The sequence below is a fragment of the Vipera berus genome (genome assembly GCF_964194415.1).
Source record: "Vipera berus genome assembly, chromosome: 3".
Lineage (NCBI taxonomy): Eukaryota > Metazoa > Chordata > Lepidosauria > Squamata > Viperidae > Vipera > Vipera berus.
In genome coordinates, this window is record NC_138204.1 from 217,659,731 (window position 1) to 217,682,793 (window position 23,063).

The 23,063-nt window shown below is 61.7% G+C and overlaps 3 protein-coding genes across 13 annotated transcripts in view; 1 reads left to right on the forward strand and 2 right to left on the reverse strand.

Annotated features, from left to right (window-relative positions):
• The window catches only part of BOP1 (BOP1 ribosomal biogenesis factor), a 49,726-nt gene extending 30,624 nt beyond the window's left edge, over window positions 1-19,102 (forward strand). For 4 of the 5 annotated variants that reach the window (XM_081323327.1, XM_081323330.1, XM_081323328.1 and 1 more), the window contains exons 4-16: window positions 13,709-13,863; window positions 14,078-14,195; window positions 14,298-14,399; window positions 14,926-15,138; window positions 15,296-15,457; window positions 15,663-15,743; window positions 15,967-16,036; window positions 16,585-16,717; window positions 17,232-17,412; window positions 17,507-17,795; window positions 17,974-18,058; window positions 18,472-18,579; window positions 18,661-19,102. In XM_081323327.1, coding sequence (XP_081179453.1) covers window positions 13,709-13,863; window positions 14,078-14,195; window positions 14,298-14,399; window positions 14,926-15,138; window positions 15,296-15,457; window positions 15,663-15,743; window positions 15,967-16,036; window positions 16,585-16,717; window positions 17,232-17,412; window positions 17,507-17,795; window positions 17,974-18,058; window positions 18,472-18,579; window positions 18,661-18,814 — 1,851 coding nt within the window. In that variant the 3' untranslated portion in view covers window positions 18,815-19,102. The remainder of the gene's footprint in view (window positions 1-13,708; window positions 13,864-14,077; window positions 14,196-14,297; window positions 14,400-14,925; window positions 15,139-15,295; window positions 15,458-15,662; window positions 15,744-15,966; window positions 16,037-16,584; window positions 16,718-17,231; window positions 17,413-17,506; window positions 17,796-17,973; window positions 18,059-18,471; window positions 18,580-18,660) is intronic. The other variant, XM_081323329.1, reaches the window with a different exon arrangement.
• SCX (scleraxis bHLH transcription factor) lies at window positions 761-8,093 on the reverse strand (the record flags this gene model as incomplete). The annotated part of the gene is made up of 2 exons (XM_081323339.1): window positions 761-1,259; window positions 7,539-8,093. 2 exons carry the CDS (start codon window positions 8,091-8,093, stop codon window positions 1,221-1,223), a joined length of 594 nt encoding a protein of 197 aa, XP_081179465.1. The 3' UTR covers window positions 761-1,220.
• Window positions 11,676-23,063, reverse strand: part of MROH1 (maestro heat like repeat family member 1) — a 40,241-nt gene continuing 28,853 nt past the window's right edge. For 4 of the 7 annotated variants that reach the window (XM_081323323.1, XM_081323321.1, XM_081323326.1 and 1 more), the window contains 3 exons: window positions 22,110-22,212; window positions 21,943-22,008; window positions 11,676-13,607 (listed from right to left, as the gene is read on the reverse strand). In XM_081323323.1, the coding sequence (XP_081179449.1) occupies window positions 13,507-13,607; window positions 21,943-22,008; window positions 22,110-22,212 (270 nt within the window). In that variant the 3' untranslated portion in view covers window positions 11,676-13,506. Of the gene's footprint in view, window positions 13,608-20,237; window positions 20,833-21,942; window positions 22,009-22,109; window positions 22,213-23,063 lie in introns of those variants that run through there. The other 3 variants (XM_081323325.1, XM_081323324.1, XM_081323322.1) reach the window with 3 other exon arrangements.

Here is a 23,063-nt window from a genome sequence, read left to right on the forward strand (position 1 = left end):
ACTTCCTGTAATTGTCTCTGGGCTTCCTGTAATAAGAAGCGTCAGTCCATTCTGATCTCTGATCCCACATCAGCACAAACACAAATGTACTTTGTCTAAATTGAATGAATAAATAAATAAACACACAGTACAAAGTGTCTGTGGAGATCCTCAGTCCCTCGGGTCACAGTTATCCCAAAGATGCTATTTTCACAAGGCAACTGGATTGTTTTGTTTTTCTTTGTAGAATATTTCGCTTCTCATCCCAGAAGCTTCTTCAGCTCTGGTGTGGAATGGAAGGGTTTATATTCCTTGGCAGTCATCTGGTCATTTGCATCCTTTTGGAGAGCTGCTGAGGCCACCTGGAGGCTTACCTGTGTCCTCAGGGTCACCCGAGTGGTGCCAATGGGTGTGGAGCCTTCTTGGAACCGCTGAAGGGACGGTGTCGTATCCCTCCCCCTCTAAACACAGACCTTTCAGCAGTTGCAAGAAGGCTCCACGCCCATTGGCACCACTCGGGTGACCCTGAGGACACAGGTAACCCTCCAGGTGGCATCCCAAAGATGCTTTTTCAGGAGGCAACTGGGCTGAAGAAGCTTCCGGGATGAGAAGCGAAACGTCTTCAAGGAAAAACAAGAAAGTCCCGTTGCCTTCTGAAAAAAAGGCACCTTTGGGTCACAGCTCAAAGGGAGAACGCACACGAGGCCGGGCATTTTAAATTCGACTGAAAGTAGCAGAACCACAATCAGAATCCATCAGCCAAAGTCTGAAAGGAGGTTTATGTTGCATATTTACAAAATATCACCATATAAACAACTTGGGTTTTATATTATTATCAAGGCAGGAAAGTCCAGCCAGTCCTGACGGGGGCCCCACCCAGAGTTCTGGCAACAGGGCGACCCATCACCGCCGAAGGAGCGCCTTTGGCCCTGGCGCCCTTTTCTTCTCGCCTCCTAGGATGCGGGTCAGTTAGGATGCCTCCGCCCGATGCTGGTCCCTTTGCCCTAAGGCTCTGCCTCCAGCACCTGCCACGGCCCCCCGCCACCTTTGCAGGCCTGAGCCTCCTTGCCTTGCCCGCAAATCCAGCCTCGGGGCTTTCAGTCTCTGGGGGGGGGGGGATAAGTCCGTCCTGCTCCAGAAGGCGGCCAAGGGCGGGCCAGGGGCCCCGGCTCTTCCTTTTCCCCTGACCGTTTCTGCCGCTGCCGCCAGCCTCGCCACCGCCGTCCTGCTTCCTGGAGGGGCTAACTCCGAATGGCTGTCCTTCTTTCTCGGTCTTTACTCTGCAAAGGGACAACGGGGGAGAAGGAAATTAAGCAAACTCATCCAGAACCGGCTCCAGGTCTACAAACACACAAGCAGACCCTGGTCCTCCGCAGTGCTGCCTCACCGCGTGGCCTCTTTCCTCTTGCGGGTGCCGGATTCCTAGCCTTGCCCCCCCCCCTGCGCCCGCCCCGTGCCCAGGTGCCAACAGCCGGAGGAGCCCTTCTGAGTGGGGCTTCCAGGGCCGCCAATTGCCCCTCCCCCCACCCGCTTCTTTATTAGGATCCCTCCCCATCCTTTGCTTTCCTGCAGTTAGGAAGCAACTGGGGGGTGGGGGGTGGGGGGTGGGTGGGTAGTGTTTAACTGGAAGTCTTTGGGCCGGGCAATGGCCAGAGTCTCCCTGGCTGGTCGTCATTTGGGGGGCTTCAGAGGTAGAAATGGGAACCTCCTGCGGCCGCTTCTTCAGGGCCTTTGGGGGGGCGGGGGCTTGGGGTCAGGAGGCCCCACGGTTCTTGATGGGCAAGCCCAGGAACGGCCACACTGAATTTCCCAGATGTTCAGCCCCCCCCCCCCCCCCGAGAGCGGAAATGCGGATTCGGAAAACGTCGCCCCGTGTTTTCCCCCTGACCCCTTTGCTTTCCTCCTGCCCCTGAAAGCAGGAACAGTAAATTAAGGGGGCTACACAGCTGGCTTCCAGGTGCCTCGCCCTGCTTGCTGAAGGGCCTGGGGACCCCCGGGACCTCTCGGTTCAGCTTGCGGCTTCCGAGTTGGTGCCTGAGAGGGAGGGGAAGGACTCCCCCCCCCTTGGGGGAACTTTGCCCAGGAAAAGGGTGCCCGGGTCAAGGGCGCCCATCAAAGCTCGCATGGCAACCTCAGGAGAGGGCTCCTGCTGGCTTCTGCCCGCGTTTCTGAACCAGGCAGAGGCTCTCCACTTCAGCCCCCTGCATGCCGGGGGACACGGCTCCTTTGGCACCCCAAAACACTGCAGTTGAAGAGGTGGAGGGCCTCCCGGGGCCCCTTGGTGGCTCCCAGCCGGCCCTGGCAGCTTACAGCTCGAAGGATCCAGATATCCCATCTGGCCTTGCTGTGTGTGGAGGTCTCTCCCCACCCCCCACCCCCGGTCCCCAACAGTGCTGTGGGTGCCTGACCCCTCTAGACCTGGGGGGGGCAGCTGCCTTGCTGGAGACAGAGCCCACTTGACTTCAAAGAGGGGGCAGAGTCCTACTGTTGAAGATTAACTGCTACTTCACGAGGGGTGTTAGGAGAAAGCAGGGAAGCTCCTTTCAGTTCTGGGGCCCATCGCGTTCCCTTCTTTTTATTTGGGTTTATGAGAGTGAAAGTGGGGGGGGGGCTGGGACCCTGGAGACGGAGTCCCAGCTGTGCTCCCAGTTTCCAGTCAACCACGCGGACGACTCCCCCACCTCCAGAGACATCTAGACCTTCCGTGAGGAGAGCGAAAGGCGGGAGCCTGCTCCAGGGGGGCCCCAGAGGCCTTTGCGTTCCCCCCCCCCCGAGTCCTGGTCCCCACTTCCGAGTCTTTCCAGCCCGGCGGGATGTGGAGACGGAAAGCCGCAAAAGTGCCTGGGTCCCTCTGTGAGTGGGAGGACAGAAGGGGCCCCCGCTTGGCAGAAGTGTGAGAAAGGAAGGCCAAGCGGGGGGGGGGGGAGAAGCCCTCCTTCCCAGTCCTGGGATCGAGAGCGGTGGGACAGAATTGTGTTACCTAGGCTTTTCCTGGCTTGTTGTGAATAAGGATTTGTACTCCTTGTAGGAGGGAGCGTTGTGGATGAAATAGTTGAAGGGCAGGTGATGCGGCCAATGGGAGAGAAGCTGGTTTGCTTATTTTCAGTGTGTTTTTGCTTCTGAAATGTAGCATCGCAACCTTGGCTTCGCACCTGTGTTGCAGTCTCCCCTCCAGGCACCCAAGGCCGCCTGAGCAGCCTGTTGGAAAGCCCTGGGAATATACTTGGCACCGATTGGAACAGCATTTGCTTAGTTAGAAAAAAATCAATAAATTGCTAGTTAATTTGGCTAGCTATGACGGGAAGTAGGGCATTGGATTAAAAGTATAATCCGGGTATTCTTGAAGTGCTGTCGGGACAGGAAGCAAGGTAGGAAATGGCGACGTAGAACCAAGTCCTCAACTCAGCCCCAGAAGTTGGCTGGTCGGCTTTGACCCACTCGCCCTCTCTCACCCCAAAGGAGAGGCTGGGGCAGCAGTGCTGTGTGTAGAGGCTTAAGCTGCTGCATGAAGGATGGAATACAGATCTAATAATAATAATAAAAAAAACCGAAATCCAAAGAAAAATTAACAAAACCGCTTTCATTTTTGGCCAGTGCTCTGAGCAGATAATGCAGCAAAAGTGTTGGTGGCTATTGCTACTGACTCTCCATCGGGGGGGTGTGGGGGGGGGGCAAGAGGGAATTCCACACCTGAAAAGATAGAATTGCCTGAATGTGGAGGGATTACGGGGGGGGGGGCCTTCAGGGCGGGAAGCGGCTCCCTGCCCTCGGCTCCATGGAAGGGAGCCCCCCCCCCCTTCTGAAGACCGTCTGGGCAGAGGTCTGACTCGGGAGCGCCTCTCCTGACAGCGGCCAGCCTCCCCTCCCGGGGGCAGAATGACCCGGGTTCAAGCCCAGCGTTGCTCCTGGAGTGTCCTGAAACGACCTGTGGCTGTCAGGGAGCCCCTGTCCGCGGAGGGCATCCGAGGGGTCCAGGGGAACCGCTGGCCTGCCCTGCCCTGGGGCGGCTTCCTGGCAGTCGCCTTTGGGCCTGCAGCTGTGGCCCCCTTGCCGACTTCGGCAGCAGCAGCAGGGGAACTCTGGACCCTGCCTGGCCCGGGTTTTTTTCCCCATAAGCACCTTTTCTTTCCTGTTAAAAAATGGTTGGGGGGGTGCTATTTTGGTGAGGTGAGCGGCTACATACATCTGATAAATAAAATAAAATAAATGCTCCCTTCGGGTCCAAAGATGCCCCCCCCCACCTTTGAAGGCAGCCAATAAACTCCAGCTAGGCTTTCGGGTCTGAGTGCGACTCCCCCACATTCTGCCGTGATGAGGCGGCAGCTGCTGATGGGGGGCCATTTTTAGTGAAACAAGGCTGCCCAGATGTGAATGGTTGGAGGGCCAGTACTCAACCTCTGTCTGAGTCACACTGACTGTGCACTGGGCGGGGGAGGGGGGAGCCTTCCTTATTCCTTTATATGGACCACAAACAAATCCCGCTAAGAAGGGCCGGAGAGTGGTTCCTTCCTGCAACTCTCCTGGACGTTTCATAGGAGATCATTTCAAAACCCTCATTTGCATCCTCTGGGTAAACCAGCCGGGAGGGGACTGACGTTGGCAAAGCTAAGGAGTGCCGCTGCAGAGAAGCAGAGAGAGGGCTACTTCACACTCAGCATCTCACAATTCATTCATTTTCCCAGTCGTAGACGTGGTTTGTGAAGCTGATTTACTTCTAAGCGGGTCAGGTGGCTGCAAAAGCAGACTTGCTTTCCACACGGGGATGTTTCATAAAACAGCACTGGGTTCCTGGGGGTGGTCGTCTCTCCCCAGCGTATAGTTTCTCCTCCCGGGTGAGGGATGTCGCCTTCCGTGCCGTGACCTTCAGAAGGTCTCCCGCTGGCAGAGAGGCTTGCAGGGGTGCCTGCCCAGCAGCAGAATCTCCCTTTTCATGCTGAAACTCGAGAAGGCGCGTTTCCCCGTGGCTGTCCCTGCAGCAGCCTCTGTTCCTGGACGCCACGAGGCGTATTTCCAAGGTGCCACTGTTGCTGCGCGGACGCTTCCCCCTCTGCGGTTCCCCTTGTGTGCCACCCCTTTGATGGGCAGAGGGGGCTCTGGCTGGCCGGGGCGGTTTTCCTCTCCCAACCAGACTGGAAGTGGCCAAGAGCTTTTCTGTCTTCCGGGGCTTTCGGAACGGGGGCCGCTCTGCTCTCGCCCTGAATTCTTGCTCAAACTCCTCAGGAGAGCAGCTGGCGGAGAAAAACGCGCATCCTCCCAGATGCAGGATCCCAACACTCACCAAACAGAGAGACAGAAATAATGCAAGTTTTGGGTCTGTGAGAAATGAGGCCTGAAACCGCAGCCTCCTCTAAACAATCGCGGCAGCTCACAAGGGTTTGGAATTTGCATTGCGAATACACACGCACGCTGTGCCATTTTTAAGAAGCAGCTTACTTTTTCTGCCGGTGCCAAGAGGGACTCACTTTGCAGAGGGGTCCTCCTGCTTTAGGGAAGATTGGAGGCATCTGCGTGCTGTTGAGGGCTGAAGGTGCCGCGGTTGAGGAGACGGGGTGTTTCTAGAGGACCAGGAAGCTTGTCCCTCCCACCCAGACACGTTTCCCCTTGGGTCTGTGGGATCCGGCATGCGGGCTGTGCCTCTTTCCTTGCTCTTTCCGCCTTTCAAAGGCTCAGCCTGGAAGGAAAGGCCGCCTGATTCGGCTTCCCCTGATGTTCAGGTGAAGCTGCTGGTGGAGGTGGTGGTGCACTCGCGTGGCCGGGCACGAGAGAGAGAAGGAAGCCCCATCAGACAAGGCCACGTGCTTTTCTTCCCCCAAGAAGCTTGCGTGTTTTGTTCGTGTGAAGTGTCTCATCCAGGATGAGTAAATGGAGAATTGAGGTCACCCACTCAAACCGGCCAAGATTGAATTCTGATCATTTTTCTTTTTTCCTCAGACGCCTCTCTGCGTCCTTTTATCTTGTCTGGTTCCACAGACTCTTTCGTCATATGTTAGCCAAAATGTGCCAATAATTAAGATTGATTTGAGGAAACGAGTTGGTTGCCCTGTAGACACAATTACATCCACAGATAGTAATCTGGGGACCCCTGGGAGTTGTGGTCCGAGAAACCTGGAGGCACCCCCATTTTTTGCTCCCGGACCACATCCGCTCCTCCTCTCTCTCTGCGAAGGGGGAACACACGGCGCCCTTTGGGTGGCCAGACGTTCCCCTTCTGCCTTCCGCTGCGATTGGACCAAGAGAGGCTTCTGGGAACTTCCCAGGGAAGCCAGATGTTCCCCTGCTCCTGGAGGCTTTGTCCTCAGCATGGCTGGCTTCTCCCAGAGGTTGCAGGCCTTTTGATCAGCCACCCCGCTTTCTGCCCTTGGGCACCCCAGCCTCCGTAGCTTCTTGCCGGGAGGACCCCCGCGAGGAAGGGGGCTGTCATTCTGCGGGTCCGGGACCTGCTGAGAGCTGGTTGCCTTAAGAGGGTGTCTGCACCTAGACTAAAACACAGCCCTTTCTTAAGCCCTTCCACGCGGAAGGGAAAACGTGGACACTGTGTTGCGTGGCACTTTCCATTAGGCTACAAGTGCTTGTGGCACATTGTTCATGAACTTAAAAAGAGTTTCCTCGTCAGTATCGCTGGCTACTATGGAACTAAAACATCCGAAACAGTCCACGGAAAAATGCATTTTTTCTTACTTTAAATATCTTTAAGTAGGCTTTTTTAAAATCGCAGCTAAAATCTTCAAGAAGGATAGTTACTACCGAAAGAGTGCCAGATGCGTCTGTTGCCGCTCCATGTTTTTTGCTTTAACCGTGATTAGCATTCCTTGCTAAAGTCTCTCAATGGGGGGGGGGGCTTGCCGTCAGATACTTGGAGCCGTGCGGAGGGTGGGCAGCAGCCCCCTCCTATGCCAGGCCGAAGACCCGGAGCCGGTGGACAGCTGTCTTAAGTAAGAGGGGACCTTTTCCTTGGCAGTCACGGTGCTCATAGGGCCCTGGTGGACACTCGCCACAGTGTGTGTCTGTGAAGTGAGGGGTCTGCAGATCCAAAATGTGCTCTTTGGGACCCTCCCGGCTGGCAGCGGATACGGCAGGGGTTCACCAGGCCTTGGCGTGCTGGTCTGCAGCGTTGGTCTTTCTTTGCCCGCCAGACTAGAGAGAGGGGGGCTCTGCTGGCGGGAGGCATCCTCCCCAAAGCCGCCCCAGTGGATCCTGGAGTCCCCCAGTGGAGCTCCTTGAGCACCTCTCTCTCTGTCCCCCTTCCTCCGCAGAGGCGCCTTCGCCTCTTTCCACTATTGGGGGTGGGGCGGGGGCTGCTGTGGGCAGGCAGGCTTATCAGACCCGTGGGGCGCTGAGGGCAGCTGCCCGGAAGGGCTTCCTTAGGGGGGTAACCGCTGTGTTTGGAACTGACTCCAGCCCCCCAGGGGAAGCCCTCTGCTCCCCGGAATTACTGGGGCTCCTCGGGTAATAAAGAGGGTGGCTCGGCGCGGGGAGCCCCGGGGGGAGCCAGCCCTGCCTCGCGCCGGCGACGGTCCCCGCTCGGCCCCCCTCCCGCCCCCCCCCCCCGCGGCACTCACCAGCTTCCTCTGGTTGCTGAGGCAGAAGGTGCAGATCTGCTTGGGCTGGGAGCCTTCGCTGTCCGGGGCGGCCGGGCTGCCCTTGCCCGCGGCGCGGTGGAAGAGGGCCGGGCCGGCGTGGCAGGGCTGCCCGTCCCCGCAGGCCTCCCCCGCCAGCAGCACGTTGCCCAGGTGCGCGATGTAGCTGGAGGCCAGGCGCAGCGTCTCGATCTTGGAGAGCTTGCGGTCGGCCGGCTCGGTGGGGATGAGCGTCCGCAGGGCGCCGAAGGCCGTGTTGACGCTGTTGGTGCGGTCCCGCTCGCGCGCGTTGGCCGTGTGCCGCTGCCGGGGCTCCCGCGCCCCGCCGCGCCCGCCGCCCTTCCTGCCCGGCCCGCGCCGGCCGCCCGGCAGCCCGTAGGCGCCCGCCTCCAGCGCGTAGGGCTTCTCGTCCGAGCCCGAGCTCTCGCCGCTGCCGTGCTCCTCCTCCTCCTCCTCCTCCTCCTCCGACGGCAGGCCGCCCACCTCCGGGTACAGGAAGCGGCTGGGCGCCGAGCGCAGCAGGGCGAAGGAGGACATGGCCGGGCGGGCGGCGGCGGAGGCGGCGGCGGCTCTCAGCTCCGGCCTGGCATCTTGCGGCGGGCGGGGGCGGCCCGGCGAGGGCTCCGCGTGGCTCCGGCCGCTCGCCCGCCTCCTCCGCCGGCACTGAGAGCGGGGCAGGCAGAGCCCACGGGCGGCTCCTGGGCGACGGCAGCGGCCGGAGCGGCGCGCGCGAGTTTTATATTGTCCGCGAGTGGCCGGCCCGAGAGCGCCTCCCTCCCTCGCTCCCTCCGGCGGCGGCGGCGGCGGCAGCTTCCCGCCTACCTGAGCGTCCTCCCGTTGGGGGGAGGGCCTGCCCGCCCCCGTCCCCCCCCCCCGGGCTGCAGTCGGGAGTGCTGGGAGGGGAGGCGGCGCGCTGACTTCACCTGTTGGACGCAGAGCTCGGGCTGGCTCGGAGCTTCCTGGGCGGGGGGGGGCGAAGAGGGAGGCGGCCGGAGGAACCCAACCCCTCTCGCTCGCGGTTAGGAGCGCCCAGCTGAGGTCAGCCCGGTCCAGGCCGGAGGTGGCTGGGGAAGGACAGAGGAGGGCCTGATCTTGGCCAGTGGGGAAGAATAGAACGGAACGGAACGGAACCGAATTATAGAATGGGATAAAAGAATAGAATAGAATTTGGAAAGAATAGAATAGAATTATAGAATAGGATAATAGAATAATAGAACGGAATGGAATGGAAGGGACCTTGGAGGTCTTCTAGTCCAGCCCCACTGCTCAAGCAGGAGAACCTGTACCATTTCAGACATGTGGCTGTCTAGCCTCTTCTTAAAAGCCTCCAGTGATGGAGCACCCACAACTTCTGGTGGCAACTTCCGTTCCACCGGTTAATTGTCCTCACTGTTAGGAAATTTCTCCTGTTACGTTGCTTCTCTCTTTGGTCAGTTTCCAACCGTTGTTTCTCGTCCTGCCCTCTGGTGCTTTGGAGAATAACGTGACCCCCTCCTCTTCTCTGTGGCAGCCCCTCAGATACTGGAAGGCTGCTATCGTGTCTCCCGTTTCTCCTTTTCTTTAGACTAGCCAAACCCAAGTCCCGCAGCCGTTCTTTTTGTGTTTTAGTCTCCAGGACTTTGATCATCTTAGTTGCTCTTCTCTGCATTTTTAACAAGGTCTCAACATCTTTTTTGTAGAATGGTGACTAAAATTGGTTGCAGTATTCCAGTTGTGGGCTCACTGGGGTTTTATAAAGTTTAACCCTTGCCAGGCTGCTGCTCTGGAGAAGCTGCCCGGCTCCTGAAGGCCTTAGCAGCACCAGGCCCTCCTGGTCTTTGCGTATGGATGCCATCTACAGCCCGTCGGACCCGCTGTGGACTCCGGTCGGGTGGCAGGAGCAGAAAACTTCCTCTGTCATCCAGATGCCTCCCCCCCTCACATTTTGGTTCCAGTTCCTCTTCACCCTCCTCCCCAGGGTCTTCAGAGGGGGCTAAGCCAGGGCACGCAGCAGCCTCGTGGAGCTCTTGGAGCTGTCGATCTTGAGGCAAGGCTGATTCCTCTCTTGATGCGGCAGGCAGGCTGCGCTTAGCACTGCAGGCTTCACCAAGTTGCTGGTTTAAACTCTTTCCTGGTTTCACAAAACAGAGTGAAGCATCAGCAGCAGAACTTGGACCGCTTCCCCGGCTGTAAAGAAGCAGCCAGCTCGGCTCCCCTGGCTGGGTTTTATCTCATTGGGTGCCAGGCAATGGGACTGATGGATGACTAAATAAATCTCTGTCTGGCCAGGTCCCACAGATTGCTGGTTAGAAGATGGGTGGTGATGTAAATGCTTTAAATCAGGGGTCTGCAACGGAATTCTGGGAGCTGAAGTCCACAAGTCTGAAAGTTGTCAAGGTTGCAGACCCCTGATTTAAAGCAATAAACAGAACCTTGGGGGAAACGCATTGCGTCCCAGACTTTGATTGTGACCTGTTGCGTGCTGGGAAGGCTTCCTTTAGGGACGGCCAGTCAGGCATACGATGGGACCGAGCGATTTCAGTTGAGTTTGGGCTCGGAGCCCTGAGACTGGGCTAGCACCCTGGGCAACCGTGCCCTTCCTTGGAGCTTGGGCCAGGAGTTTTCCTTCTTCGGCAAGGGCAGCTGCTGCTCCTCCCTGCCCCACTTCGGGCGCATTTGGGTCCTGAGGAGCCCTGGCCGGGGGCTGCCGGTGTCCGCTCCAGAAGGAAGGAAGGACCTCCCCCGAGGGCGCCTGCCTACGCTTGGAATCTCCTTGGGGGGCCGGGGATCTGCTGGCTTTGCCCCTGGTGCTCTGGAGGGAGAGGCCAGCCAGGAAAGGGAGGGGGCGGGGCAGAGACACCTGCACTGCCCGGCCTCACCTGGCCAGCGCAGGGCAGAAGGAGAGGTCAGGCGAGGGCCTCTGGGCAGGGGAAGGGAGCGCGGAGGAGGAGGAGGAGGAGGAGGAGGAGGAGGAGGAGGGGGGAAGCCGGTGGAAATAAGTGCCCCACCTGGCAGGACCCCTGCCCAAGTGGAGCTGCAGGGAGACCTTCCTCGGGCATAGGAAGCCCCCCCCCTCTCTCTCTCTCTCTCTCTCTCCCTCCCTCCCTCTCTCTCCCTCCCTCCCTCCCTCCCTCTCTCTCTCTCTCTCTCTCTCTCTCTCCCTCCCTCCCTCCCTCCCTCTCCCTCCCTCCCTCCCTCCCTCCCCCTCTCTCTCTCTCTCTCCCTCCCTCCCTCCCTCCCTCTCTCTCTCTCTCTCCCTCCCTCCCTCTCTCTCTCTCTCTCTCTCTCTCTCCCTCCCTCCCTCCCTCTCCCTCCCTCCCTCCCTCCCCCTCTCTCTCTCTCTCTCTCTCCCTCCCTCCCTCTCTCTCCCTCCCTCCCTCCCTCCCTCCCTCTCTCTCTCTCTCTCTCTCTCTCTCCCTCCCTCCCTCCCTCTCTCTCCCTCCCTCCCTCCCTCCCTCCCTCTCTCTCTCTCTCTCTCCCTCCCTCCCTCCCTCCCTCTCCCTCCCTCCCTCCCTCCCCCTCTCTCTCTCTCTCTCTCTCCCTCCCTCCCTCCCTCCCTCTCTCTCTCTCTCTCCCTCCCTCCCTCCCTCTCTCCCTCCCTCCCTCCCTCCCTCCCTCCCTCCCTCCCTCTCTCTCTCCCTCTCTCTCTCTCTCTCTCTCTCTCTCTCTCTCCCGCCTCAGCCTTTCTCCAGTGGGGGGTTGCCTTGCGAAGCTCTGGAGCAGAGCCAGCAGAGTCTGTCCAAGGAGGGGGGGTTTCTCTTCCCTTCCCCCACCCCAAAATCCGTCTGACCTGCCCCCCCCTTTCCCTCCGGCTGCTCCCCCTTCTCTTCTTTCTCCACGTGGACCAGCAATTTTCAAGGCAGGGCCGTGCCAGGAATGCACACCCAGGAATGCCTCTGCTCTTCCAAGAGCAACTTCCAGACGTGTGGCTGAGTGACGGCAGTGCCTTGGGGGGGGTGTTGGGGGGGGCTGATGTGTTAATTGTGGGAGGCAGCTGGGGGGGCGGGAAAGCTGCTACTGGCATCGGCTCCGCCTAGGAAAGGCTCTTGGCTGCTCTGCGCTCCTCTCCTCTTGGGTCCCCCTCCTTCCTCCTCCTCCTCCTCCGCCCCTCATTCAAAGCACACCTGGGGGGGGGGAGGAAGCAATGCTAGGTGGATGTCCCACCCCGGCTCTGGCAGCAGATTCAGGGCTTCCTGTTTGCGATATCCCTTTCCACCCTCCCAGCAGCTCCCCTTTACGCTCTGCTGCTGCTCCTGCCGCCGCCCTGTGAAGCTCCGCTGAGATGGCGGGGGGGGGGCATTTGCCCTGACCCAGAAGCTTGCGAAGGGCCCTTTCTGGATCTCTCCGATCTGCAGGAGGTGGAGGGACAGTCGGGCGTAAAGGCAGAGGATGCCGGGCGTGGCCGTCTCTCAGCCCTGGGGGGCACAGGAGCAGCGTGGCTGCACCCTCAGAATCCCCCGAATGGCTCCCGGGACCCCCGTCCCTCCCTCCCGCTTGGCTTCCTGCGGGGGAGGAGGGAGCCTTTGGCGATGAGTCACCTGGACGTGGCCAACCTCCTGGGTTAGGAAATGAATTCCCGGCCCCGGGAGGGTCCTTTCCTTCTGGAGAGGGCATTAAGCAGCCCGCCTCCCATTGGGACCCGGAGGGTGAGCCAGGTGAGAAAGGGGGGGGGGGTCCCAGGAGGCCTCCCAGACAGGGGAGCAGATTTCCCCTCAGTCCGCTGGCAGGGAACAGGTGGGGTGGCCAGCCAAAGGCAGCCAAGGCGCCCGGCTCCCTCCGGGAGGCCAGAAATGTGCTTTCCAGCAAAGAGGCTCAGTTTTCCAGTTGGTGGGAGAGCCACGGAGCCCGCAAGGGTGGAGGGTTAAGCGTGTCCGTGATGCTGAGCGCCTTCCGCCTCTTGGAGGAAAGGGGGTGCCTGGCTGGGTGGCTCTCTGGGGCCCCTGCAAAGAGGTGGCTCCTAGGCCCCGAAGCCTCCTGGCAGGGGAGCCTCCGGGAGCCCCCTGGCCGAGTCCGGCCTGTCGCTGGGGCTGTGGGTGGCCTCTGCGGCGGAGGTAAAGCTGGCCAGGTGCCCTCTTCCGCCCGGAGCGGCTGCCCCAGCCGGTGCCCCCCTTCTGAGACAGTGGGGCACAGAGACTTGCCAAGGAGGGCAGCTGGGCTGGGAGCGAGTCCTGGAAGAGAAGCAGCAGCTCCAGGCGGGAGTCCCTGTGGGCAGGGGAGCCCCCCCTCCAGGAGGGAGGGAATTATGGCCTGGCCGGCCTCTGGGGGTCACTGCTGTCTGCGGGAGCTGCCTTGAGTCCCGCCCCGCACTGCTGGGTCTGATGGCGTATTCCGGGAGGGGAGGGCTCACCCACGGAGGACCCTCTTCTGCTGAGCTCTGGCCTTTCCCCTGGCCCAGGTTGCCAGGGAGTGCCCCCCCCGGGCGATTCTGGAGTCCAGGAGACGCCAGCCAACCCTCCTTGGGGGTGTCGCCCTCGTTGCTCCCCAGTGTCTCTCTCGCTCCTCCTGTTGCTGGGAATCGGCAGCTGGAGTTGTGGGCTGCTGACTGAAGGGTTGCGGGCAAATGCAAGGATGGCCTGACGCCCTCTGCCCCGCCTGTCCCGTCCGACCCGGTGATGCCGAGGCGGGGTTTGGCCCCAGCGGTCATTGGGGCTGCTCAGCAGCGCCTCTCCCTCCGGGCCGCCTGGCGACCCCCGTTCGGAGCAGCGTCTCCTGAAGGCTGCGGAAGGGGAGCCTTAATGTTAAAAATCCAGGCACCCAAATGAACGTAAGCGATCGACACAATCTGGGAAAGGTGGATTTAATATGGCAATGCGCCGGAAAGGTTCTTCTTTCCCTCTCCCCCCCGGCCTTTGCCTGCAGCCCCCCAAAGGGTGTCCCAGTTTTGGGGGCCTCTCAGCCGCACTCCTGGGCTCTTGAACGCCTCGGCAGCGTTCGGGGGGGTTTGTGGCTCCTCCTGACGTTGGCCCTTTTGTCAGTCACGGATGGCTGCAGGTGAAAGCTGCACATTTCCTGCTGGATGCTGCTGGTGCTGGTCTCCACCTGTGGGCCCCCCAGCGGCCGCCACCGATTGCCCTGCAAGCAAAGGAAGAGGGGAAATCGGGATGCAGTGACCCTCCTCTTCCAAGCTGCTCCCCCCTCCCCTGAAGCCCCGCCGGCCTCTCTCCTTCCTCCAGGACATCCGCAACACGGTGGGCAACATCCCCATGGAGTGGTACCAGGACTTCCCCCACATCGGCTACAACCTGGAGGGCAGGCCCATTTACAAGCCCATCCGCTCCAAGGACGAGCTGGACAAGTTCCTGGAGAAGATGGAGAGCCCCGACTACTGGTGAGGCCGCCCCAGCCCCGACCAGGGGGGGCCGTCTCTGGAGGCCTCCTGGCTCTCTGTGGGCAGCCCCTCCCCCCACCCCGGTCCGGCTCAGGCAGAGACCCTCTCTGCAGGTGGGCCCTAGGGAGAGACAGGGAAGCAGGGAAGCACAGCTGCTCATGGCCCTCTCTGCCCCCCCCCCTTCGTGTTCCCTCTCTCCCCCCCCCCCCCCCAGGCGAACTGTCCAGGACAAGATGACGGGGGCGGATGTGAAGCTGACAGACGAGCAAGTGGAGCTGGTGAACCGTCTCCAGAGCGGCCAGTTTGGTGACGTGAATTTCAATCCTTACGAGGTAAGCAAAGGGTTGTTGCCCCCCCTGCTCCCGGGGAGCCACACTTGGGGGGAACAGCGGCTTTCCTGCAGCTGCATCCCCCCCCTCCTGACTCCTTTGCAGCCATCCGTGGATTTCTTCAGCAGCCAGCTCAGGATCCACCCAGTGACAAACCGGCCTGCGGACAAGCGGAGCTTCATACCTTCCTTGGTCGAGAAGGAGAAGGTGAGCTGCTGAGAAAGAGAGGAGCTCACCCAGGCAGGGGCCTGGCCCCCCTCTTACATTCGGGCCTCACCCCGAATATGCCCCATTTCCCAGGAGTTGCTGTCCCCACACAGAAGCCGGCAATCTGTCCTTGTAAACCCAAAGGTTCAGCAGGGCTGTGTGTGTGTGTGTGTGTGTGTGTGAGAGAGAGAGAGAGAGAGACTTGCTCAGGTGTGAGGGCGCTGGCGCTGGGAGGCAGCCGCCTTGTGTGATCCTCGGGTCTAGGCAGGAGCAGCCTGGGGACGGAGAGCCTGGAGCCCAGGGTCCCTTCCACTTTACGGTCCAGGTGGGCACCTCAGGGCTGCCGAGAGGGCCCTTTTCCCAACCACAGCCAGGCTGCTCAGAGACGGCTGCTCTGGCTGCCCCAGTCGGGAGGCTGTCCAGCTACTGGCTCTCTGCAAACAGAGGGAGGCAGAGAAAGGCTGCAGTGCTGCTCGGAGAAGGCCGGGTCTGGGGTGGGTTCACGGCGGCTCTTCCGCCCTTGCAGGTCTCCAGACTGGTCCACGCCATCAAGATGGGCTGGATCAAGCCGAGGCGGCCCCGGGAGGACACCGGGCTCTTCTACGACCTCTGGGCCCAGGAGGACCACAACTCCATCCTGGGACGGCACAAGATGCACGTGCCCGCCCCCAAACTTCCCCTGCCCGGGCACGAGGAGTCCTACAACCCTCCTCCGGAGTATCTCCCAACCGAGGAAGAGGTGAGAGGAGGCTCTTGGGCCAGGGGGAGTCAGCGCCTGCTCTAACCCTGACCCTGCAGCCGGGCTGGGGGGTGGCAGAGGAGCTGCCCTGCCTAACGTCTCTTGCCAGGGACGGGGTTTTGCCCCTTCCTCATCTCTTCCCTGCCACCGCCCGCAGAAACTCGCCTGGGAGCAGCAGGAGCCCGCCGAGCGCAAGCTGAGCTTCCTGCCCCAGCGCCACGACTGCCTGCGCCGAGTGCCGGCCTTCCCTCGCTTCATCCACCAGCGCTTTGAGCGCTGCCTCGACCTCTACTTGTGCCCTCGCCAGAGGAAGATGCGGGTAGGCTGGGCCCCTTCGGGTGGGGGTGGGGAGAGCGCACAGACCTGCGTGGCCACTGGCCACTCCTCCACGGGCCAGGCGGGGCCGTGCCCCCTTGATCCCGAGGGAGGGCGTGCCTGGGGGTCTCCCTGCATCAGCCTGGGCGGTTGCTCCCCGCTGGGGCTGAGGCCGGGCAGGACGGACGGCTTCTCTCCTCCCCTTCCAGGTCAGCGTGGACCCCGAGGACTTGATCCCCAGGCTGCCCAAGCCGCAGGACCTGAAGCCCTTCCCAACCGTGCAGGCCCTGGTGAGGCTTCGGAGGGTGGCCTTCCTCGCTCTGGGTCTTTGCCGGGCCACAGAACACTTTGGGCTGCCGAGCAGCTTCTGTGGCGGGGCTGTTTTTAGGGTTTTGGGAGGGTTTTGATAGGGTGGTGGTGGGGCCCCAGGGAGCAGGCTGTGGGGGGCTGGTCCAGGATGCCCCTTTTGCGCTTTCCGCATTGCTTCACTCACCTGCCCGCTCCTCTCTCCAGGTGTACCGTGGCCACAGCAGCCTCGTGCGCTGCATCAGCCTCTCTCCCTCCGGGCAGTGGCTGGCATCAGGTACGTGGCCCTCCATGCGCGGCCCCTGCTTCCCCTGCCTTGAATAAGTGCGGCTGCTTTGTTCCTGGCCACATCTGACTCTCCAAGGCGGCCGAGAGGAGGCAGCTGGACTCCTGGGCAAGGTCGGCCACGATAGGGGAGGGCAGGCTCGGGGGGTGTGTGTGTGGCTGTGAAGTGGGGATTCCCAGCCCTGCCAGCCACCCCCCTGCCTGGCCACCTTGCCCTGCTAAAGCAGCCGCCCTTTCCAGAGTCTCAGGTGCAGCTCAAAGACCACCCACCTTGCTGCAGGCGGGGTCTCTGGACTTCCTCCTCATGCAAATGAGGAGAGGCTCTGCCTTCCAGCCAGAGATCGGGACCCTTGCCGCGGGCGAGCCCCTCTCTCGGGGCTGAAGTGTGCAAGGCCGTGCAACAGTGGGGGTCCCCCCGGGGCTCAGAGGGAGAGGAGTTAGTCCTTCCGGAGAGCCACCAAAGGTCTCCGTTCTTGGAGGATGCCTGTTTGTTTCGGAGGGAGCAGGGAAGGTGGCACAGCTCCCGTGTCTCTCGCCCAGGTTCAGATGATGGCACGGTGAAGTTCTGGGAGGTGTGCACGGCCCGATGTGTGAAAACGCTCCCGGTGCCAGCGGCGGTGAAGAGCATCGCCTGGAACCCCAACCCCACCGTCTGTCTGGTGGCCGTGGCTGTGTGAGTACGGCTTCCAGCTGCCACCGGAGGGCCCCGGCCTCAGGGCCAGCAACCACCGGGCAGGCTGAAGGGGGTGGGCGGGGGGACCGATGAGAAAGGAAACGGGGGCCGTTTAAAATCATTGGGAAAGGAGGAGCAGGAGGAAAAACAAGCCCCTCCCTCCAAAGCCCACAAATGGATCCCCAGCCATCCAGGAAGTGATCGACCCCCGTTTGCTGTTCGGGTCCAGCAGAGAAAAAAAAATCTCTGGGTGCCCGTTTGGCACAGGGGGACAGTCTTGTTTTGGGGGGGCTTCTTTCCTGATGGGGAGAAAGGTGGCTGTGTCTCAGGTGCAGCATATAGGGGAGCCTGGGGGGGGGAGGCAGGGAGGACTGTGGCTTTTGTTTCTGTAAAAGCTTTTGAAGTAGACGCCCCTGGGGTGAATCTTGGCCTGGCTCGATGGTTGGGAGGCTGCCTTCTGTCCCGGAAGAGTGGGGTCCCCCTGACACCTCCTCTGCCCCCCCGTCCCTTCCAGGGAGCAGACGGTGCTGCTGGTGAACCCCAACATCGGGGACAAGCTGCTCTGTGGGGCCACCGACCAACTTCTGGAAGGCTACGTGGCCCCTGAGGAGGGCCGTCTGCAGCCCGTCACGTGGGAGGAAGCCACGGAGGAGCAGCACCGCCTGGGTGTGCGGCTCAGGCTGAGCTTTGGGAAGGTGCGGCCTGGGCACAGCAAGCAAGAAGTGGGGGGCAGGCGGGGGGGCTCTTTCTGCACCTGTGCCCGTTCCCCAACCTGGTCTCCTTCCTCAGCCCTTGAAACAGGTCACCTGGCACGGAAAGGGCGACTACTTTGCCACGGTGGTGTCGGACAACAGCCACCTGCAGGTGCTGATCCACCAGGCGAGCAAGCGCTGGAGCCAGGCGCCCTTCCGCCGGAGCAAGGGCCAGGTGCAGCGCGTCCTCTTCCACCCGCTGCGGCCCTTCTTCTTCGTGGCCACCCAGCGTTTCGTCCGCATCTACCACCTCCTCAAGCAGGAGCTGACCAAGAAGCTGCTCACCAACTGCAAGTGGGTCTCCAGCATGGCCGCCCACCCCGGAGGTGAGCCCAGGGCTGCCCGGGCCCACAGCCAGTCGCCCTCCCGGGCACGGGCAGGAAGACTTCGCTCTGGCCCCGTCAGCCCTGCCTGGGAGAGGGTGCCCTCCCGTCCCTGCCTTGGCACGGAGGGTGGCAGGCGCGGCCTTTCAGCACATGCCCCAACGGGTCCTTCTCTTCTCAGGCGACAACTTGATCTGCGGCAGCTACGACAGCAAGCTCGTCTGGTTTGACCTGGACCTCTCCACCAAGCCTTACCGGGTGCTCAGGTAGGGGGGAGCAGCCAGCCCGCCCTTTCCCCCCTCCCTGTCTTCTGGAATGGCTCTCCAAACTCCACCTCATCCAGCCTGTGAATGCAGGGGGGGGGGCTTCTTCCCCCTTGGATGCAGGACATGATGATCCTAAGCTGCAAGGTCTTCCCAGGGCAGGCCGGTCCCTCCAGTGTCCATGCCCAGCGTAATTTTGCCTTCAGCAGCCCCCCCCACCCCCCCACCCCCGTTAATCAGCCAGAACCGATGGCTCCCCCTTGGCTGTGAGCCAGTCCTAGAGCAAGAGCCCCCCTTCCCGGCAGCCATTGCTGCTTTTCCTTCCTTTTGCTATCGGACCAGAGCAGGCCTCCGTCTTGCCGGGAAGGGCGGAGGGCACCGCCAGTTGCCGGGTCAGCTTTTCCCTTCTCTGACAGGCACCACAAGGCGGCCCTGAGGTCGGTGGCTTTCCACCCTTCCTACCCGCTTTTTGCCTCCGGCTCAGACGACGGCAGCGTCATTGTGTGCCACGGCATGGTCTACAAGTGAGTGTCTGCACCGGGGGGGGGGCTCATGGTGGCGGGGGGGCAGAACTGGCACCGCTGACTGTTCTCCTCCCCCTCCAGCGACCTTCTTCAGAACCCGCTGCTTGTGCCGGTGAAGGTACTGAGGGGCCACGCGCCGGCCCACGACCTGGGCATCCTTGACGTCCTCTTCCACCCCACGCAGCCATGGCTTTTCTCTGCGGGCGCAGACGCCACCGTCCGGCTCTTCACGTAGCCCTGCGCCCGGCTCCAGACAGACTTGGCAGGAGAGCGGAAGCCACCCGTGCCGGACCCTCTGTGGGCTCCTTTGCCTGAGAGGCCGGAGCTTTCGGTCCCGGCAAGGAGGCGGAGGCGGCCGCTGGAGCAACGCCACACCTTGCAGGCCTCCAGCTGGGGGGGGGGGAGTGTCCTGGAGGACCGAACAGGCAGGGCACAGGGCGTTCTTTCGCGTTGCTTGTGGGTCCCACCTGCTCGCTTGGAAAATAATAAAAATGCCTGATTTGCAAGGAAGCCCCCCGACCAGAAACAGAACGGGGTAAACTGGATAGAACGAGGTGGTGGGGGGGGGAGGTGAGTGTTCTGGTATAGCTGCCTTTGATCCTGACCGCTCCCGAAACCTCTTGCATCCTCTTCCTCATTCTGAATGTGCCCAGGATTTGTCGTCCCCCCCCCCCGCATAAGGCCTCATGCTCAAACAGCACCTCATTCACTCCCTCGCCCCCCCCCCAGTCCTGGCAGTGGAAAAGAGGTGCTGAGTGCCACAACCGGGGCCACCTGAGCAGGGGACGCAGAGAGACCTCCACGGCCAGGAGGACGGCACTGAGGGTGGTTACTGCAGGGGACTCACCTGCCCTGCTTGAGGTATAGCCCTCCCTGCTTCCCACGCCCCCAAACCTGGCTGATTTCCACGGGGTGCAGCTTGGCACTTCCCTTCGAAGCTGCCAGAGTCGCCCTTCAGGAACGGTTCTGTCCGTTCCTCCAGAGAGGAGTTGGGTGAAAAGAGGCCGGATGGAGCTGTCCAACATCCGGGCAGCCAAGCAAGCGGGAGCTCAGACGGACTGGGGGGGGGTGGGGGGGCTTTGCAAGCAAGTCTGCCTGGATCTCTTGAGCCTGCTGCTCTCTCCTCTGCAGAAGGAACCCCTCAGCCCGCCTCCCCCCCCCCTACTTCTCGGCTGCAGGCCTGCCAGGCTCCCATTCAAAGAGCAAGGTGGTTCTGGGGGGGCAGGAGGGGGAGCTGGGATTTCCAAGGCTCGGGGGGGGGGGGCTGCCCCTGCAGTTGGCAGTACGGAGGAGGAGAGCTCCTCAATCCTGGGGCTGCAGCCGGGCTGGGCTGGGCCCCACCGTGACTTCAGAGGCTCCCCGCAAGAGCTCCACTGGTCAGAAGCCGAGGAGAGGATCCGGTCCCTCCTGTCCCTGGGGCCGTTTAGGCAGCTTCCTCCAGGCACAAGGGGTCCCTCCGTGGTGGGGCTGTGCTAGCAGCCGCTGAGGCCTCGCCTGGGAGTTGGGAGTTTTCCAGAAGCAGCTGGCCGCTCAGTTGGCACACTGACTTGGCAGGGCCGGCCGGACACCAGAAGCCGAGGGAGAAGCCACTCTGGGACCGAGCAATTGGGGGGGGCCGCTCCTCTCCGGGCCGAGGAGCTAAGAAAGAGCCCTCGTGGTTCTGAGAAGCAAATAGTTTATTAAAAATAAGTTGTCTGAGTCTATATACAAACTCTTGCTGAGAGGAATGCGCATAAACTTTGGCAGGTGCAGCAGAGCGCTCTTGCCCCCCCCCCGCCACCACCCCGTGCTGGGCCTGGAGGGACGGGTGCCAGCGTGGCACAGCCGTCTGGCCAAAAGCAGAGTCGGGAGGCACCCGGTCCTCCGTGGGGCAGGGAGGGAAGGGGCCAGGCTGGTCCTCGGCCCCCGTGCTACAGCCCCGAGACTACTCTGTGCCCCGCGTCTGGTCCAGCCTAGCCGAGGGGGGGTGGGGGGTCCCCTGCAGAAATTCGGAAAGATGGAAACACAAAAAGGCGCCGAGTTCAGGTTTCCTCTTTAAGGTGTCGGGGGAGGGGCAGGGAAGGGTCCAGGATGCGAAGGTCGCCTTGCTCTGGAAGACGCGCGACTGGCCTCTCGGGAGGGGGGGGCAACCCGGAGCCCCCCCGGCGGCGCCCGCGGCCGGCAGTCCTCAGAGGGCCCCGCCCAGGCGGCCCAGGGTCTCCGCCGCCTTCGCCCGCACCGCCGCCGCCGGGTCCTTCAGCAGCGCAGTCAGAGCTGGCGGAGAGAAGCGTTCGGCCGGCCGTCAGGCAGGAGAGCCCGGGCAGCCCTCCGCCGGCCCGCCCGAACGGCCCCGGCCAAGCGCCGACGGAAGCCCCGCTCTCCGGGAGCCGCGGACAGTCCCGGCCCGCGCGGCGGCGGCGGCGGCAGCAGCAGCTCCACCACCGGCCTGGCCCCGGCCCAGCTGCAGGGCGGGCGAGGGGCCAGCAGTCCCTCCCAAGCAGCGGAGATAGACTAATGTTTTTCCAGTAGCTGTTTACACTGCAAAGGCCAGACGCTCCGCTCCCGCCAGAGCAGCCAGCCAGGAGGAGACGGGCTGATTTATGCGCCGAGCCGCTTCCCCTCCGTCAGCCCCGAGCAGCTGCGGGAGCTCCGGGGAGGGAGGGGGGGCTGGCAGGCCGAGCCCTCGCACTCAAGACGGGAAGCTGCGGCGACCCCATCCGGAGCCCTGGCCGCCCCCCCCCCCGCACACAGACGGGCCTCTCCTCGGGACGGCTCCCTCAGCCAACGGAAAGATACTTTCCCCTTTTTTAGTGGTTTCTAAGCTCCCTTGGAAAGCTCAGAGATTTTCCAAGCCTTGCTCTGAGCGATGAGGTCACTGCTGACAAGGAAAACAGGAGCAAAGTCCAGGAAAGTTTATTACCTAACTGGATTTTCTGGATGGTCTCGGAGGGGCAACCCGGAGGGCGGGGGAGGGGGCTGGGCCGCAGGCAGGAACGTGGCCCCGATCCTCTCCCCCCAGCAGGCAGCCCCTTGTCCCTGGCTAGCCTGGGGCCAGGCTGCGGTGCAGAGAGGATCGGGGCCACCTTCCTGCCTGCAGCCCAGCCTCCTCCCCCCCTCAGGGCTGCCCCACCCCCTTCGCCCAGGAAGGTGTCCCCCGCAGGGGGGCTGCTGGGCAGGCACTTTCCCCCTTGGTCCTCCTCAGCTGCACTCTCTCTTCATGGGAGGGGCCCGGCCCTCTGATGCAGCCCAGAGAGAGGAGCACTTTGCTACCTAGTTTGGACAGAGGCCTTTCCCAGCACCGCCATCTGGATCCCTCCACGGTTCCCGCAGGGTGCCCAAGGCCGCAGCAGCAGAGCCTGGGGGGACGCCTCCCTGGTCACTCACCCGCCATCAGTTCGTCCAGGTCCAGCTGCTGGCTCTGCTCTCGCTCCGCGTGCAGGATGAGGAAGCCTTCCGGGAAGGGAGAGAGAGAGACGCGGCCCTTTCAGCCCCACGCAACCAGGGGGGTCCCGTCCGGCAAAGACCGGCCCTCCCGTGGGGGCCCTTCTCACCTACAAACATGGGGGCGGCAGCTCGGATGTCGGCCCAGTTGCTCTTGAAGTAGAAGAGGTTGATGCTGACCAACCGACTCAGCATTTCTGGGATGCTCTGCATCTGAAGCGGAGGGAAGGGAGAGCTGCAGAACCCGCTGCCACCAGGTGGAAGAGGAGAAATCGCTTCCCACGCGCAGCCGGGCCGTTGAAAACAAATCAAGGGGTCAACTCAACGGGCAACACAGCAGCTGTATCCTCCTAAACCAGGGGAAGGCAACCTTGGCTCTTTTATGACTGGTGGACTTCAACTTCCAGAATTCCTCAGCCAGCACGGCTCAGCTTGGAAACCTCTCCCTGTCCCCTCAGTGTGGCTGGCTCAGGAATTCTGGGAGTTGAAGTCCACCAGTCATAAAAGAGCCAAGGTTGAAGACCCTGAGTTAGAAGAACATATGAAAGCACAATTAATGCTAATTAAGGTAGACTATTAGTTTAGAGCAGGGGTCGGCAACCTTGGCTCTTTTATGACTTGTGGACTTCAACTCCCAGAATTCCTGAGCCAGCACGGCTCAGCTTGGAAACCTCTCCCTTTTCCGTCAGTGTGGCTGGCTCAGGAATTCTGGGAGTTGAAGTCCACCAGTCATAAAAGAGCCGAGGTTGACAATGTAGTGCTGTGTGGCCCACGGTCAGAGCAGCTGAGCCAGTGGGACTGAGGGCTCTGATAGCATCCAAATGTTGACCCTGAAAACTGCAGGGGGGCCAGGAGGGCTCGGCCACAGAGCAGGACATCTCCGCTCAGGAAGGCTCTCCCTCCCAGCCGAGCAGAAGGGGAGGCCTGTGGTGCTTCTGGACCTTCTCCTCATCCTTGCGACTGTACAGTGGACCTGCTTGTTTTGAAAACGGTTGCGCAGTGCTGCTCCGGCACCTTCCCTGGAGCGGAGACTGAGTGACGGGAAGCTTAGCGAGGTCTTCACC